The 18,840-nt window shown below is 40.4% G+C and overlaps 1 protein-coding gene across 1 annotated transcript in view; it reads left to right on the top strand.

Moving 5' to 3' along the window:
* Window positions 1–16,687, top strand: part of grik5 (glutamate receptor, ionotropic, kainate 5) — a 112,220-nt gene extending 95,533 nt beyond the window's left edge. The window contains exons 12-20 of the mRNA XM_037676177.1: window positions 2,350–2,553; window positions 3,458–3,571; window positions 4,114–4,223; window positions 4,729–4,902; window positions 5,940–6,105; window positions 7,360–7,585; window positions 12,343–12,471; window positions 14,734–14,900; window positions 16,073–16,687. Of these exons, the coding sequence (XP_037532105.1) occupies window positions 2,350–2,553; window positions 3,458–3,571; window positions 4,114–4,223; window positions 4,729–4,902; window positions 5,940–6,105; window positions 7,360–7,585; window positions 12,343–12,471; window positions 14,734–14,900; window positions 16,073–16,687 (1,905 nt within the window). The remainder of the gene's footprint in view (window positions 1–2,349; window positions 2,554–3,457; window positions 3,572–4,113; window positions 4,224–4,728; window positions 4,903–5,939; window positions 6,106–7,359; window positions 7,586–12,342; window positions 12,472–14,733; window positions 14,901–16,072) is intronic.
* The last annotated feature ends 2,153 nt before the right edge of the window (window positions 16,688–18,840 follow it).

Here is an 18,840-nt window from a genome sequence, read left to right as displayed (position 1 = left end):
ATCCATCATCTTCATCTGTATCTGTAAAAGAACATCCATCTTTTCTGAAAGTAATATCATCAAAAAATAGTTTAGCATTTTTGATGCACAGATAAAGTAGACATGTCATTTCTTGTTTGTGTGGTCAGGGAACTTTGAATCTGCCCTCTTATACTAGCATTATAATGCATCTCTGTTTTAAGGTCATTAAATGTGATACGCTCGAGGATGAAGACAGATCAGTAGGACTTAACATCACCAACTGTCCTCATTTATCACCTCATTTGTACATTGTTTTTGTTACAAATCATTACTTAAGGTATTTTTTTAATAATTTCAAGTTGAAAAAATAATTACATTAGTTTCTATATTTTGTAATGAACTCATTAAGATCACTTACTGTTCTGTAGTTTCAAATATTGTAAACAATGTTGACCCAGGACAAAGAACCAACAACTGTTACAATGCCTTAATAAAATGTTTAAAAAGCATCCTAATGCATTTCAGGCATTTTATGAAATTTATCGTTGTCGTATAGAGTAGTAGTACTATGTCATATGATTTGATGCTAAAACAGGAGAAAGAACTGGAAGTGGCAGAAATGAAGCTGTTGAGGTTCTTCTTAGGAGTGACAAAGCTGGATACGATTAGGAATGAGATAATCAGAGGCACAGCACAGGTTGAACAACTGGGAGATAAAGTTAGACCAGACTGAGATGGTTTGGACATTTCCAGAGGAGGGACAGTGGGTATATTGGTAGAAGGATGTTAGAAGTGCAGCTGCCAGGAAAAAGACAAAGAGAAGATATATGGATGCAGTTAGAGAGGACACGAAGGTAGTTGGAGTGAGGACAGAGGATGCAGAGAACAGTTAGATGAAGGAGGATGACTTGCTGTGGCAGACCCTGAAGAGGGAACTGCTGTAAGAAGGTGATGTAATTTCACTGTGTGTTGTAACAACAGTAGTTTGGTTTAATCTGAGGAGTACGTTAGATTGTACCAGTGGTATAGTGACTGCAGCTCTCCTCGTATACCAATGTTTCTTAACCACTGATGACAGTCTTCCCAGAAATGGTCATTTATAGTTTAATAAAAAAAAGTTGTTGTATTTAGTTTTTCCACATCAGTTTTTAGAGAATTCAGTTGCTCTTAGTCAGACCATTGCTGGTAGCAAAGTATATCTACACCTGTTTAATTCAGTGGTCAGATTCCTTAATCTGAGTCTTTTTGCCTCCCTCACTTGTGTCTGCAGCCATCTTATCAAATTATGTCTTTGAAAGCAATTTGGTATTAGATTTTCATATCTGTAGGACACTTACAAAAGGGTAGATAAAAAAATGTAAGGGTCAAACTAAGACGGTATACTTTATCTTCAGGTCTGGTCCAACTCCTGGAAAAAGTATCCTAAAAATACCATGGTGCATCTATCAGCCCTTCTCTTTTAATTTTATGATTCACTCTTTTTAGTTTACAGATTTCACAGATTAATTTTCCAAACAAAGGGGCAAACACATTTTTATGCATGACAATGTTAAAAATCTTCTGTAAGCAAATTAAATTGAATGCAGTAAGAAAAATACAAACAGGAGCCTGCTGTTAAGTCTTCAGGCTCATGCGGCTCAGTTGTTAGAGCTGTTGCCTCTCAGCGAAAAGGTCGCCAGATCAAATCCTGGCCAGGGACTGATCTGGGTGGAGTTTGCATGTTCTCTCGGTGCATGTGTGGGTTTTCTCCAGGTACTCCGGTTTCCTCCCACAGACCAAAAACATGCATGTTTGTCTAATTGGTAACTACATTGTCTGTAGGTGTGAGTGAGAGTTTGAATGGTTGTTTGTCTCTATGCATCCCTGTGATGGACTTGAACCTGTCCAGGTGTACCCCGCCTCTCTTAGTGATGGCTGGATATGACCAGTGACCCTCATAACCTGAAAAGGAAGAAGAGGGTAACGGAAATGTATATATGAATGTAATGTCTTCAAGGAACATGTTGATTTGTGTGTTTACAGATAATTTGTAAACGATTTTAGAAAGCTGATGCCAGTTGTGTCAGTTCATTAAATATTAAGGTAGTTAGTGTAGCACAGCATAAAGGCAACACTTTCTATGTGCTGAACACATTAATAAGGGAGCTTGGGAAGTGCTGCGTATGGATTTGATAGAGCTTGTGCTACTTTCAAACCTCTTACTGATCCATCTTTATCATCTCAGGATTTAACCACATCTTTAATTAACATATCTAAAATCTCAGCTAGAAAGCAAATGAGCCCAGTCTCCAAAACATAAATGATTCATTTAATCCAGTTAATAATCTCTGCTAAAACTGGATACTAGCTGCTTTGAATTGAGACGTCTCATGTATCTCTCGTGCGCAGGAGAACCCGTATGTGATGCGTAAAGACAATTATCAAGATTTTGAAGGCAACGACCAGTACGAGGGCTTCTGTGTTGATATGCTGAGAGAGCTGGCAGATATCTTGAAATTCTCCTTCAAGATCAAGCTGGTGGATGATGGGCTGTACGGGGCCCCAGAGCCCAACGGCTCTTGGACTGGCATGGTTGGAGAGCTAATCAACAGGGTGAGTAATCTCCAGAATATACAAAAACATGCCCAAATGTCATAACCAGTCTCCTTACAAACAAAAACCTCTGACAAACACACAACTCTGTATGCACACATGTATACACACTCTCGTGCTTTAGCCCCAAACCACAACTCGGCTGTAACTTCCCATGTCTCAAATTGCCCTCAGAGGGGAGTAAGACTCTTATCTAGGACAAAAGCTGAATTGATAATTCCCCAAAAGACAGTGGTAAAATGGCTTGAAATTGCTCGTGCTGTCTTTCCTTGCAGGAAACCACTACTAACCCATTTATTGTACATGTATTTAAATATATATTCATATTTTCTTCTCCCTGTCTTGGCCTATTGCGCCTGTGACTGACATTCTGGTTGAAGCAGGCTAATGAGAGCCCCTCTCTGTTTAATTACCATCCGGTATACTTCAATTACCAAGCTGAGGTCCCTGTGTGGGGTCTGCCACAGTGGTGCTCCCCCAGCTCTCTGTACTTCCTCTCCGTCCCCGCCCTCCTAGCCTGATCACTCGGCTCTAATTAGTGGCCCGTGTTCATCAATTAGCTTTTAATGGAAGAGATGGAAGGAAGGCAGAACAACCAGGACCTGCCGGTTTTGTGCAGGTAGGCAGACCAGCCACCCAGTGTTTATCTTCAATTAGACTAATTAGAATTGTGGACTGACAGTGTGAGAATCCACATCTTTATGTTTCATTAAATCTTTTTTTTTCAGCAGCACAGTCAAACTTTAACCAGTTTCTCTAGAGAATCAGCATTTTATAGAGAGTGCAGTATTATTTGTCTTTCTATTTTTGCACCTATCCTTTTTTGTCTCTTTCCATCACTTCTTATACTTCCCTCTCGCCCCGCTGCCATCTCTACACCTATCCATCTCTGTCAATCCTTCAGAAAGCAGACCTGGCTGTGGCGGGCTTCACCATCACATCAGAACGAGAGAAAGTTATCGACTTCTCTAAGCCGTTCATGACCCTGGGGATCAGCATCTTGTACCGAGTTCAATTGGTGAGGGAGTTATCTCAGGCTGTAGGGCACCTGCTGGGTGATACCTTCTTCAGGTCTTGTTTTGGACTTGACATTAATCGTACTTTTCCTAAGCTCAAGTTTTAATGCAAAAGATAAAAAACAACCCTTGTTAAAATGAAATAAACTGCTTATATATGTGCATAAATGTTGATCCTCCTTCTTAAAGCAGATTGTATCTGTTCGAGTTTATGCTGAACTTTATAGGGATAATTTATTTTTGTACAGTAAGTTAGAGCTCTGTAATGATGGCAGCTTTACATTTCTAATGAGGTTTAGGATCTCCTGCAGGCACGCTTCTGCAGAAAGCATTGTTAAACAGAGCATTTATGGATTGTAGCATAAGGGTATCAAAGCACTGCATACATTGTATCAAAGAGCCGAGAAGGACACTGCCCTCCTGTGGTGCAAAAGGGAACCCTTCTTTTATAACACGTAGCTTCTTGTCTGTGAGTCCATCACTGTCCGCCTCTGTTTCATCATCTTTGTACAGCTTTTCCTTTTATTGTCTTTCTCTTTTCCAGGGTCGTAAGCCAGGTTACTTCTCTTTCCTCGATCCTTTCTCTCCAGCTGTTTGGCTCTTCATGTTACTCGCCTACCTGGCTGTCAGCTGTGTGCTCTTCCTGGCAGCGAGGTCAGTACATTACATCACACTCTGTACTGATTGTCTGCAGCCCACATCAAAGCTCTGCTGCCATTTAAACGCAAGTCACCTGTCATACGTCAATGCTTTTTACTCCACTCAATCCTCGCAGGCAGTTAGAATGGAGCTGAATGATTGACTGGCGTGAAGGCTTCATCAGATGTACATTACTATGTTTCAGTTTGTACCTGTTTGGGGAGGCTGTGGCTGAGTGGTTAGAGCAGTCTTCCTCCAATGCAAGAGTTAGGGGTTCGATTCCACCAGCAGTCACATGCCGAAGTGTCCCAGGGCAAGACACTGAACCCCTCATTGCCTCCGATGTGTGTCCCATCGGTGTATGAATGTGATAAATCATTGATTGTTCTTTGTATAGATCTAGTAGAGTGTTGTATGAATAGGTAAATCAGGGGACAGATTGTGTTGTAAAGCACTTTGAGTATCTTGATAAGATAGAAAGTACAGTCCATTTACCATTTACCTTTTGTTTTCTGACCAGGTTGAGCCCCTATGAATGGTACAACCCTCACCCCTGTCTGCGGGAGCGCAGGGACGTGCTGGAGAACCAGTACACCCTGGGAAACAGTCTATGGTTCCCCGTTGGCGGCTTCATGCAGCAGGGATCAGAGATAATGCCCAGAGCTTTGTCGACCAGATGTGTCAGTGGTGTGTGGTACGTAACAGCTGAAAATCTCAATGCCCCCATCCATTCAGACATGGCTGGTTTTCATTGTCTCTTCATTTGGTAGTTTGACCTTTACTTTGTAGGAAATTGAGTGAAATAGAGAAGAACACATTTATATTCATCTTCCGAAGGGAAAGTTTTCAGTCAGTGTGCACTTCTAAAACTTGAAGGCATACAGCATTTGTGATATGAGTGGGCCTGGAAGCTAATGAGGGAGAAGGAGACTATGTGCTTGATTTTTTTTTCTTACCACTTTATAATTCTTAGAGCTTCCCTAGAAGCCAACTGGGTTTACTTTTTGGTTCTTTCACTTCCAATCAAAAAGACTTCATCTTTTAAAATGTCTGGAAGGGATTAACCATCTGAGATATCACTGCTGAGTATCATTCCTTGATTTTTTTTTTCTTTGACTCTGCTTTCATACCATATCTGTTAGATCCTTCAAATAGATAATTAGTTTTATAATACAAGTAAATACCAGACACAGTATTTTATGCAAACAAGGAATGAACACAAAGCTGACTAAAATGCTCTGTTGCCTGATTATACTCCTGTGGCAAGAGTTACTGGGAATGATGTGTTTGCTGAGAAGGAAAGATAAATAGCTAAGAACTTAGGAGACAAAAGGTAGAAGAGAACAGGGACAGCAATTTACACACAGTTGTGTGTGATAAAGAAAATGAATGTGTGGTGAGCACATAATGTTCTCCTCGAATTTAGTAGGTAGACATGCAAAGACGGTAAGCGTTTTCAAGGTTATGGGAGTGAAATATCTCAGTTGTTGCAGTAATATTTATATTGAAATATGTGGTTGGTTTATTTAAACCAATATTGGTTGTTTTGGGGATTTTAAATTTAAATAAATATCATTTTGGAAGATCTCACCATTACAGGATCAGCCATATTTTTTTGTTTGTTTGCTTGGTTTGTTTAAAATCTTAGTCCAGAAACTGTATTGTCATATGTATGTGTGCCTTTTGTTACAAACCACCTTAACGTTTATCTCCTTTGTTTTACTACTACAGGTGGGCCTTCACGTTGATAATAATCTCCTCTTACACGGCCAATTTGGCGGCCTTCCTTACCGTTCAGAGGATGGAGGTTCCTATCGAGTCTCCAGATGATTTGGCCGATCAGACCAACATCGAGTATGGAACCATTCATGGAGGGAGCACCATGACTTTCTTCATGGTACGACTATGGACAGAAGCTGGTTTTCAGATTATGTAGATGTTGCGGTTCATTAATTTGTGCATGCATGTGGGATAAGTGTTGGGTTTCAGACCTGTTTGTTGTGATTTGAGTGACTGTGTTGATGTTTGCCACCATGCCTCAGAGTTTCTCTGTGGTTTTCTTTATGTCTGTTTGTGTTGAGTGGCCGCCTGCCTGTGTTTGGTCCTATGAGCACACCTCAGGCTTCTGAGCAGACATCTGTGTTTGTCATAGTGTGTTTTGTCTGACGGTGTTAGCCTGTGGACGAATGTGTGAGTGTTTAAAAATTGTGTTTACTCCTGGATTTGAGGGAAGTGGCTATATTGTATTTTTTTTACTCTTGAATGTTTGTCTGCTTTGAGGATATAGAGTTGTCTGTCTCTGCCAGCATTAGCTGGTCCCATCGTTACAGAACATTATGTCACCCAATGGTGCCTAATCTACACAAACACACAAAACTCAAACACATCATTACACACATACCTTCTTCTTTTTTCTCACATTTCCAGCTGCAGCATAAAGTTCAAGTTTTTTAAATTAACATTTCAAAACTGCATATGTGCTAAACATAAATTGGCTACAACTAAAATGAAAAGGAACTTTTTTAAACAGCTAAGATGCTAAATGAGCCTCTATCTTGCATGTTGTCCAACTCTCTTCAGCAGATAAAAGTCAGTCCAGTGTTTGCTTTTGTTCAGATTTTTTATTTTCCTGACAGCCTTATCTCAAGTCTTTCCCTCACAATAACCATGGTGTGTGTACATAAGAGCAAAAGGGCTGTTTTTCTTTTTTGGTCAAATGTCACTAAACTTATTATTTACATTCTTTCCAATCAGCATCAATGGTGGAAGTCAATCCTGTTTGTCAATTAACAAAATGATATAATGAACCACTCATTGGATTTTAATAAACTTTCAGAAAGTAACCACTGGTACATCTACAACTGATTATCTATTAGAGCCAGTCCAACTTTACACAGCCTCCATAACTAATCAACATTAGCCAACACAAAACAAAAAGCATGTATTTCTTTTTACTCTTAGTTTTTTTTTAATTGCCTTTGAAATTGTATTCTGTTCATCGATGTTCATTCAAGATTTGTCTATTCTTTGTATGCACTTTCTCTTTTCCTTGTCTTTATTCAGAGACATTTTGTGCATTTTGGGAAGTTTGTTTAAACACTTTTCTCTACAAAAATTGAATCCCTATTCTTGTGTTTTCATTTCTCTGCAGAACTCGCGGTACCAAACGTATCAGAGAATGTGGAACTACATGAACTCTAAGCTGCCCAGTGTATTTGTTAAAAGCACGGAGGAGGGCATCGCTCGCGTGCTCAACTCCAAGTATGCCTTTTTGATGGAGAGCACGATGAACGAGTACCATCGAGGCCTCAATTGTAACCTCACGCAGATAGGAGGCCTGCTGGACACCAAGGGCTACGGCATTGGCCTGCCTTTAGGTAATAGCATAATAAAATCATGATTCTATAACATCAATCTTTAGATAAGAATAGAATAGAATATAATTGAATAGAATAGATCTTTACTGGCATTGCACCTAAATACAACAAAATATGGGTTTGCTTCCCAGAGCAAAAGTAAAATCAGTATAATATAAAACAAAACAAACAAACAAACAAACAAATATATAAACTGTATAAAAGGTAATAATTACAGCTTTTAAACACCCATAAATGTGCAACACAAGCAGATTGATATTATATAAGTTGTCCCTTATTGCACTTATTCTGTTCTTATTGCAGCTTTTGCTAAATTCAGTAACAGCTGATGGATAAAAACCTGTTTGTTCTTATCTTGACTGATCTGTACCTTTTCCCTGACGGTAACATTTCAAACAGATAATGTCCAGGGCGAGATGTGTCCTTTAGGATATTGTGGGCTTTTCACTGTTTAGCTCTTCCAGTGAAAGAAGAGGGCAGCCCACAATTTTTTACTCTGTGTTGATAACTCTCTGGAGCACTTTCCTCTGAGCCACTGTGCAGCTAAGATACCACACAGTGATGCAGCATCTTAAGATGCTCTCTATGGAGCATCGGTAGAAAGACACCAGCAGTCTCTGGGTGATGTTCCTCCTGGCACTCTCAGGAAGTCCAGTCTCTGCTGGGCCTTTTTCAACAACTCGGAGAGGTTCACGCTCCAGGTCAGATTCCCCTCAATATGGACTCCCAGGAAATGGTAGTAAGCTAATATCTCCACACTGTCTCCACTTATAATCAGGGGTGAGACCGCCATTTTCTTTTTCCTGAAAAAGTGTTTACACGTTTTTTTACATTGTTAATTTTAAATTTGTGGTATGGTAAAGTAGCTATTCATGCTATAGTGAATAGCGCAAAACAAAACATCTTATTCCTTGTGTAGCAGCAGCACTTTTTTTTAAACAGTGTTTTTTGTTTGTCAGTCTCTTTACGCAAAAGATCCAGCCACCTGTTACAGTAACTAATGTGCATTTGTATAATTATGCATCACACAATTCAGTATGGTCATGGCTATTTCATGTTGGCATTTAACTCTATTGTTTTTGTCCCTTTTTTGTTTGCTTTTATAAACAATTGTATTTGTAAATTAGTTTTATAAGTATTTTACATTCTGAAAGCAACATGCAATGCTGCCGGCGGGCATCAGAAGGACTGCAGAGCAGAGCTCAAACATTGATAATCAGGTGTGAAAACAACCTTAATGTCAGCAAACCAGAAGTAGGCATCACCCTATCTAGACCACAATGCACCACAAAATCCTGACTTTGAGCAAGAGCATTCGTAATTTTAAAAAGATCAATTGGTTGATAATAAAAAATCTGGAAAAATAGTGATAAGTCATATTAATGACAAACAAATCATTAATAAACGTCATATTATAAAGACAAGTGTCGGAACATAAAAGATGAATTTGAAAAGTTGCCAGTACATGGGGATGATATTAGGTGTATAAAGACACACATTATATTTTTATACTGAAGGAGATTTAGTTCTCATTCACTGAGTCACTTTTTATCTCTTAAGCTGCCTTTTTTTAAACAGGCAGCTGAAAACAGATTTTGAAAAAGAGATTCAAAACATGATGATGAATTAATGAGTTCTGAGTGAACTAGTGAAAAGGTTCTCAAAAGAAGTGTAATGCGGATTAAATCCTTTTTTTTTTTTTTTTGTAGTTTCAAAGGTTACAATCAGTTAGGCATTTTTCCTCTGTGAACTGAGGTTTAAAGAATACAAACACAGCTGCCATGTTTTGGATTAAACCTACATTTTATCCGAAAAGTATTGAGCTGATTTGAGCAGGTATTATTGCACAACCTCTGCAGCATTTCACAGGATCTCTGCTGCACCTCCTGTATTAGAATCATGCAGTGCTGACAAAAAAAAACATAATGAAAAAAGTTTTTCTTTTTGAACAGATTAAGATGATCTGTACCACAGCATGAAAAATAAATACATTGGTGCAGTAAGCAAGACAAAGCAAATCTATGAATGTGTGTGAAGTATTAAAGATAGCAGTACAAAAACTAACTCATTAGACTAAAAAAACAAAGCAAACAACAACAATCTTTTTGTGTTGTGATTCCATCTCCAGAGCATTCTGTTTGTTTTAACTATTCGAATTCTGATTAAGGAAAAACAACATTCTCTTTTGGACTATTCAAATTCAAGTTAAGATTATTGTCATTCTCATCACATGTGGTACATGAGGGGGAACAAAATTATGTACTCAGTTACACCCAAAAATACCAAAAATATAACGTATAAAAAGAAAGGATCTAAGATATACACTAAGATAGTCGCTAGACGAACACCAAACGATGCGCTAAAAGATCTAATCATACGCTAAACACTAATAATGTAAAACAACACGCCGTAACAGCAGCAGCCTGAACATGAGTCTGTGGTGAGCAGATGGGTGAATACAGCAGTATGAGGTAATCAGCAGCATGAGATCAGCAGCATGAATAATCAACAGCACAGATAAGTCACATATCACCAATTAAAATTACTATTAGAGCCATGGCTCATCCAAACATAACTGATTAATATGGCATTCCTTCAAGAAATGTATACCCCCTCCTTAAAGTTCTACACTTCGGTCTTCTTATGCTGATAAACTGGTGCAACCTTTTTGGCCAAACCTTAAAAATGCACCATCTCCTGCAATATTACGAGAACGCATACTCAGAGTTTGTGTTGAGGAACATGCTCAGTTACTACCCCTTTTCATTTGAGCTCAATATCAGTAAAATTGACTGAAGTGTAGTCATTTTATGTTGTCTAATGTGAATAAGCTGCAGCGACCATCTTTAAGTGGGTTGTCTTCAAACTTAAAATGTTGTACATTCAAAGATTACTTTCAAATTTTGTTCAGTAGTTCACAATATATTTTGATAACATGAACACGCACACACGCAGACATAGGCAGAAACATTCTTTGCCTTTCGGCGGTGGAGGGCAAATCCTTAAATTTTTTGTTATGATCCAGCTTTGCCTGCATGGTTTGTTGCAGAAAGATCGATGACAGTGCAGGAGAAAAGGAATACAAACGTGAACATTTTCCTGGGAGACAGATATAACTAACAAGACTGATATGAAGATGAATTGTACTCATTTAGACATTGTGGTATTTTGCTCTGTTTAGCAGGAAATCTTCTCTGACGGGTAAAATTTAAGTTGTCCCTTGTAATTCTTCAGCTCAAGGTTGACTTTCCTCAAAGAAGTAGCTCTTGTTATTTTGAAATAGCCGAGGACAAAATCATTAGTCTGCAATCTATTTACAGCTGAAAGTAATGTAGGTCACCTATAGCCCCAGTGAACTCTCCAAGAAACAGAGTTGGTAATAATCTGCCGAAAAACCACTGAACATTGGCAGCAGAAATATCTGGTAGAGGAAGTGTGAGAGTGTTAACGAGCATTTCCAGCAAAGGGCAGAGGGCGTTTTGTGTGAGTGTGACGGAGAGTAATCCCAGATCTAAATCTATAAAACATGACTAACAAAAAGAACAGAAGGATTACAAGTCATCAATTGTAAAAGATGCAGAAACACCCACATGAGATCAATTATGCTAACCAGATACGAATACTTGGAGCTGATTTGTTAGACCAGACCTGGAAAAAAATAAAAAGTTTGTACTGATTTAATTTTATCTGTGGGATTATAAGTATTTGACCTTGGGGTAATGAATACACAGCTGATTGCTTTTCACATTCTCAGCTTGAGCATTTTTCCTTGTTTTGGATATTTAGTATTATTCATTGAAGCACTGCTTTGTTTTAATCAAGAGGTCAGCCACGGTTTACTTGTAGTTATAGACCAATGAAGAGCTAAAGAAGATTCAAATAAGTTCAGTTAGTTAATTGATTATTTAAGCTTTATTTGAGCTGCAGATGAGCGATTCATAGCCTGTAATGATCTGACATAAACTGCAGATTATAACAAAGAGCAAGCTTATTATTCAGCACAGACATGAGACAATGAATAAAACATGATGTTTCTGTTTGTTGTATTCTTCAGGGAGCAGCGAGTTACTGAAGAAAACAAGATTTGAGCAAATAGTCTAACTCAACCTTGCAAGAACCCATTTACATCTGACTATTATCTTTTGTTTACATATCAAGCTTAATTCTTCTTGTGCTTGTTCTTCTTGCTCTTGTTCTTCTTGTTCTTTTTGTTGTTCTTCTTCTTGTTCTGCTGCTTCTTTCTCATGTTCTTGTTCTTCTTGATCTTGTTTTTTGTTCTTGTTCTTGTTCTTCTTGTTCTTCTTATTCGTGCTTATTTGAGCCAGCTGTTTCTGAACTAATCTGGGCTTCCATGCAAGGAACAATACTTTTTTCTCGAGTGTTTCTTACAGAGAACTTGACTGTTTCAATTATTTGATGTCAGTATGGTATCAGAGAAAATATATTTGCAGCTTTTAGTCAGATTACCCTTTAAATCCTCCTCATTCTGCTCTTGTGTATCTAACTCATAACATCATTTGTTCAACAGCTGCACAGCTGTCTCTGTCTCTGGTTGTAATCTTGTTGTTTATCTCACTAATCTTCTCTTTCTTCTTACCACAAGATCACTTGTATCCACTTCAAAGCTAGATAGAGCAAATCTCCCTCTTTTGATTCTGTATTCTGCTCTGTGATGCTCTTTGGTCTGAAACAGCCTTTCTCTTTCGCTGCTCATTGTCAGCCATCATCTTGTTTTGCTTTTCCTTATCATGTGCCAGGATCTCCGTTCAGAGAAGAGATCACGCAGGCCATCCTCCAGATGCAGGAGAACAACAGGCTGGAGATCCTGAAGAGGAGGTGGTGGGAGGGAGGACAGTGTCCTAAAGAGGAGGATCACCGCGCCAAGGGTGAGCTGTTTTTCTTCTCTCCTCATCCTTTGAAATGTCCCCAGTAAACATTTCCTCACTCACTGCACACAGTGTAGCTAATGGCTGACATCCATCCGAACGTTCCAGTGAAGGGACAACCGGAAAATTTACTGTCCCAAATTTAACCTGGCAGGAAGTGTGTTAGGTGAATTTCACTAAAAGCACTATATTTTTACTTGAAGTGTAATGAGCATGTTAAGAATAAAGTCACTTCTTATGTCAGTGTAACTAACATTCATTGACTGAATGCACATCGCCTGTTTTACACAAAAACCTCAAATGATGTGTTACTGCTCAGAGTGAGTTGTGAATTACCCTCAGCTTCTAACGCTAAAATTTATCTCACTATCTGTAAAACTGTAAGAACCATTATTGTGCTGGTAAAAGTCAATTATCTTTGATGGTCATTTTGAATCAAATTGTATCCAAACAATTATTAATTTGTAGATGCACATCTAAATATTACTTTCATAAAATTCTATAGACTGGCCCATGAAATAATTTGCTAAAAGACAAATCTACAAACAAACACACGCGCACACACAAACGAAACATATTTCCTTTTTCTCCCATTTATGTGCCTAAAGTCGAGACATTAGAAAAACAAAATCAGAGTTTACAAAACTGGTCTCAGTTTTTATCAGAATTAAAGGATGTGTTCAATATGAGCCTAAAAATGATTTTTTTTTAGGAGAATATTACAATAGATTTACATTCAATAAGTGTTTGTGCAGAAAATGTGCTATTACATCGAGTTAGCTGAGCATAATGAAGCAGTGGGCAAATAAACTGAGACATATTTGAAATAACGTCCTTTCAAGGATTCAAGGATTCAAGGTGCTTTATTTGTCATTCGCACTATGTGGTACATGTGGTGGAACAAAATTGTGTACACAGGGTCCCAGTTACAGCCAACAAAAGTCCGTCCATCCATCCATCCATCCATCCATTATCATTTACCCGCTTCTTCCATTTTGGGTCACGGGGGTCGCCGGTGCCCATATCCAGCAATCACTGTATGACAGGACAGGTCACAAATCCATTACAGGGCCACATAGAGACAAACAACCATTCACTCTCTCACTCACACCTAGGAACAATTTAGAGTTACCAATCAGCCTAACATGCATGTTTTTCGGCTGTGGGAGGAAACAGGAGTACCCAGAAAAAAACCCACCCATGCACGGAGAGAACATGCAAATTCCACAAAGAAAGGCCCCCGGACCGGGCTTCAAACCGGCAACTTTCTCGCTGAGAGGCAGCAGCTCTACCAGTTGCGCCACCGTGCTGCCCTCCAACAAAAATATAAAATGTAAAAGAAAAACAGTAATACTAAGAAAAACGTTAACTAAAAATACGCTAAGCATTAATAGTATAAAAACAATATGTCGAACAGCAGCACGAACATGAGTCTGTGTGAGCAGATGAATAAGAATGAACACAGCAACATGAAACAAATCAGCAGCAACATGAAACAAATCAGCAGCAACATGATGTGATTTTTCACAGTGATTTATCTGGTTAGAGATTCATGAGTCTAACACCCTCAGGTAGAAGCTGTTCCTCAGTCCAATGGTTCTACACTTAATGCTCCTCAACCTCCTGCCTGAGGGGAGTGGGGCAAAGAGTGTGTGTGCTGGGTGAGTGGAGTCCTTCATGATGCAGGTGGGCCTCTTCCTGCATCTAGATGTGTAAATGTCTCTGATGTCTCTGTCCATCCATCCATCCATCCATGCATTATCTTTACCCGCTTCTTCCTTTTTTGGGTCGTGGGTGTCACTGGTGCCCATGTCCAGCCATCACCGTGTGAGGAGCAGGTAACAACCTGGACAGGTCCCCAGTCCATCACAGGGACACAAAGAAACAAGCGAGACAAACAACCATTCACTCTCCCACTCACAGCTAGAGATAATTTAGAGTTACCAGTCAGCCTAACATGCATGTTTTTGGTCTGTGGGAGGAAACTGGAGTACCCGAATAAAACCCATGCATGCACGGAGAGAACATACAAACTCCACCCAGAAAGGCTGCCGACCGGGATTTGAACTGGTGGTGGCAACTCTACCAACTGCTCCACCGTGCCATCTTATTTGAAATAACATACAAAAGTAAATAAACAAATAAATACCAGAAAGTGAAGAATACATTATGAGGTACAGGATTAGTATATAAACAGTTGCAGATGTTGATGAGTTTGTGTTCTCCCATCATGCTGATGTCGTTTCCATGGGCCTGTTTCAGGTTTGGGCATGGAGAACATTGGGGGCATCTTCGTGGTGCTGATCTGTGGCCTCATCATTGCTGTGTTTGTGGCCATCATGGAGTTTGTGTGGTCGACGCGCCGCTCAGCAGAGACCGATGAGGTATGCCCCCATACCTGCCCTCGCCGACCTCACAGACACACCCCAGTAGGTTCTCATGGCATCTCGCCAGCCCTTTTAATTATGTTTTCTTTGTGTGTGTGCAAAATGCATATATTTTTTCAGCTTCTGCTTTTCTTTGTACACGTTTGTGTGTGATCTAATGTGTTATGTATAGGTGTGATAAGATGAATGTTAAAGTGTGCGTCTGTGCGACTAAAATGATGTTCAACAATATAAGTAGAGAAATTTGCTGCATGCTGTGCCTGTTTGGACATTGCTGTACCCTTTAAGTGTTTGGTGTCTAACTGTGTGGCAGCAAGTGTTTGTAAGCTAAACTTAACAGATCAGATAAGCAATATTGAGAATTGCCAATATTTGCTTGCATACAGAAGTAGTGATCTTTTTTCCCCTGGCATTAAATGTCACGATGTATCTTCTTTTACATGCCTCACATGTACGCTGGTATTCTTCGTTCCCATTACTGGATTACTTCTTACCCATCTCACTGTGCGTCTGCTGCTATTTTTCTAAAACACACACATACACACTTCCTGTCATTCGGCCATCAGTGTCTGTTCTCCAAGAACGAGTACTGTTTCTGTTTATGTGAGCACATGATACTTGATCATACTTATGATGGAAGTGGTTGTCTGTAGTTGCAATAAGTTGATGTGTTTTGTTTGCCATGTGTTCAGATAACAGTGGTCATGGGGTTGGAAGGATGAAAGAGATTTATAGAGTTTAAATTTGTGTCTGCTTTTTTGTAAATGCTCATCTGAGTTTTCAGGCCTGCCTGTTTGCTCATAGCACCATAAAAATGATTATTTTGGTGTTCTGTGTATTTAGGTTGTAATAACTCTCTCTGCTCCTCAAAAATCCTCCCATCTCTATCCATCTCCTCATCCTTCCCATCATCTTTTTATCTCTTTGTTTCTGTTTTCAACCATTATTCCATGTGTCAACCCGTGCCGCTGGTTCACCTGCAATGTTTTTGTTGAACGCACCCACTGTGTCTGTTTATCTCGGCGTTATCTTGTTTTTGAGCTTATTGCATTTCCTTTAAATGTTATTGTTTTTTTCATGCTGTTATTTATGTGCTGTCCTATTGTGCTGCCTGCCTACTTTGTGTCTGTGGCACCTCCTCTACCTTGGCCTCCTTCCCTTTTCCTCCCCTCCTTTCCTTCTTCCCTTCTCCTTCCTTCTTTTTCCCCATCCAGGTGTCTGTTTGTCAAGAGATGATCACAGAGTTTCGAAACGCCGTCTCCTGTAGGAAGAGCTCTCGAATGCGCCGCCGTCGGCCTCTGAGCAGCTCGGCGGCTTTACGCCACCCCGCCCGCATCGCTCTTGGGGCCCCTCGGCCCCTGAGGCTGGTCCGGGAGATGCGGCTCAGCAATGGCAAGCTATACAGTGGAGCTGGGCCCCTGACCGGGGGAGCAGGAGGGACAGGACTGCCGGAGCTGGGCCCCGGGCCCCAGCGGATCCTGGACGATCCACTGGGAGCCAACGCCACCCCGCCTCCCCCTGCCCCCACTCCCGTGATGCTGCCTGCCCGCAGCTGCGCCCATGTGAGGATCTGTCAGGAGTGCAGAAGGATCCAGAGCCTGAGATCAGGCTGCAGTTTAGGATCAGCCTCAACGAGAATACCACCATCTTCTGCCCCCCTGCCCAGGCTTCCTCTGCCCCCACCCCCATCTTCATCTAACACAGACAGCGAGGGTGGAGGAGGATCCAGTCCGAGGCGGCTACATCACAACTCCCCACCTCTTTCCCCTAGACGCGTTCTACCCCCACAGAGCAGCAACACCACAGACCTGCTGGGAGACCAGAACTGAGATTCCGGGGGGTGGGAGGGGGGGGGGATTGTGATATGACAGATTTTTTTTTTTTCTGTGAAACATTACAAAAAAATAGCGTTTTAAAGAGTTGAAGTTGAACCTCACAAGAAACAAATTAATGTTTTATAGGAGGAAAATGAATGTGAAACTTGTAAAAGTTCCTCCGGTTGAGCCTGAGGCCGACAGATACAGAACCAACTGTGGGTCGGTCAGAGTTGAAGTGCTGGTACCAGATCAGAACTTCACTTCGAACAAATCTGAGAGGAACTGTACGGGACTGAAGGAGGGTTTTCTTGTGTCTTCTTCCTTCCTCTCAGTCAACAGACCTGAAGATACAGTTTTATTTCACAGAGACTTCCAAGGAAGCTTGATCTTTGATAAAAACTGAAGCCTGTCCAGAGCACCCACAGTGCTGTGCTCCTAGGCTTAAAAAACACATTTTAAGGACTTCCAGAGAATTATTTCCTGTTGTTTTTTTCTTTAACTGTCTTTGTTTTGTTACCATTGTTCTAAGTGGGAATAAATAAAGACTATGTGTAACACTTTGGTGGATCACAACAAACTAAGAAACTTGGCAGCAGCTAATTTCGTTCAACAGTTCGGTGTCTCTTCCTGTGCACCACAGCTGCTTTTAGGGTGATGTGACAGTTCGATAAAACCAAGACAACATTGTGCAAAACAGTAGCAGAGAAAAGTGTTGGCCGTCCTGTGCTTAAAATCTGTGCGTCTTGTACGTCCGTCTCTAAAAGCTCGATAGGGAGCATGTATTCAGCAACAACCCCTTTTACCAATAATCAGACAGCCACAAAAAAAGGAGGACAGAGGAACCAAGAAGCTTTGAAATGTGGAATTAATGTCCCTCGTTATCCAGAGTAACGCTGGCCAAGCTTGAACTTTTTCTTCCAACATTTTTTCCCCCCACAGCGTAGATGAGATAAACTGGGGTGAGCCAGAGAAAACAAGACGGAGAAGAACAGAGAGGAGAAAAGACGGAAGGAGCCACAGAGTAAAACCAACACTCCTGAGTCTGAATGAGAAATCTCTCACTGAACTTTCTCCATCATTAGATTTGTCCGGATCTATTAATTCTGGGCATCTTTTGGGGGGGCTTTTTAATGCGCCAGCAGGCTGTAGCTGCAGCCGCTTCACTACTCACTGTTCAACATACCGACTTGGCTGTCCACAGCACTAACTCCTGCCAGCGTGATAGACTCGGCTCAGCCTTGTCGATACTGTTTCAAGCTTTTGATTGCCTAATTACTCCCCTTGGTGGCTGGGGACTTGTTTAGGGAGGAATGCAGGAAGACGTGCTGATGAAAAGATTTGGAAGATATACATGGCTTCACTTGGGTTAGGAGGATAATTTACCCATTTTAATAATTATTTTCATGTTGTGTGAAACATCAACCAACATAATTAAAATGTTTTATAAAAGCACCAGTCAGTCACAAAACCCAAACACATTCCTGGAATTTTACAGGTCTCTTTCCAGCTGCTAAACCATCCCTGACCGAGTTACAGGCAAGGTCACGGTTCTCTGTCTGCAGATCCTTTTGGTTCTGTGGGTTTGTGTCAAAGCTTTAATGGATCTGGATTTTTCATTTTGCAGACGCACGATCAGATTTGGATTCGGGGCGTTCAAAGCCTGGCTGGGTCAGTGCTTTATTGAGCTCTTTGAGCTGCTTTTGAGGAGTTTTTTTTGGGGGAGTGTGTTGGTGAGAATTATCCAGCTGAGCTAATGCTCAATCTGCAACAGTGTTTAGTCGGGTTGTTTGTGTCAAAGGTAACATCACGAACGCTGCCAAATCGTCACACTTCCCTGCAGAGCTGTGCGCTGTAACATAATCAGTGGCATTCACTGCATCGGCCGGATTTTACTCTTTAAACAAATACACAGGTGGATATTTTTTCCTTCTTTCCCAATCAGAACACACTTCAAGGTCACTTCTAACGATTCATCAAAATGATCACAAAAAGATGTGATCTGCACTCAGCTCAGATTCTGTCGCACAAACACAAGGAATGAGTGCACGAATTAATAAAACCACAACAAAGGGACATCTTGTATAGCTCAGTCTAGGTCAGATTACATCAGCGTTTGTTCATATTTGTTTGTTTACATGGCTGTATGTTCTTAAGGCTGACACCTA

The sequence above is a fragment of the Nematolebias whitei genome, chromosome 5 (assembly GCF_014905685.2).
Source record: "Nematolebias whitei isolate Nwh7 chromosome 5, NemWhi1, whole genome shotgun sequence".
Taxonomy (NCBI): Eukaryota; Metazoa; Chordata; class Actinopteri; order Cyprinodontiformes; family Rivulidae; genus Nematolebias; species Nematolebias whitei.
Note: the sequence above shows the minus strand (reverse complement) of the source record. Positions and strands in the feature narration are given on the sequence as shown.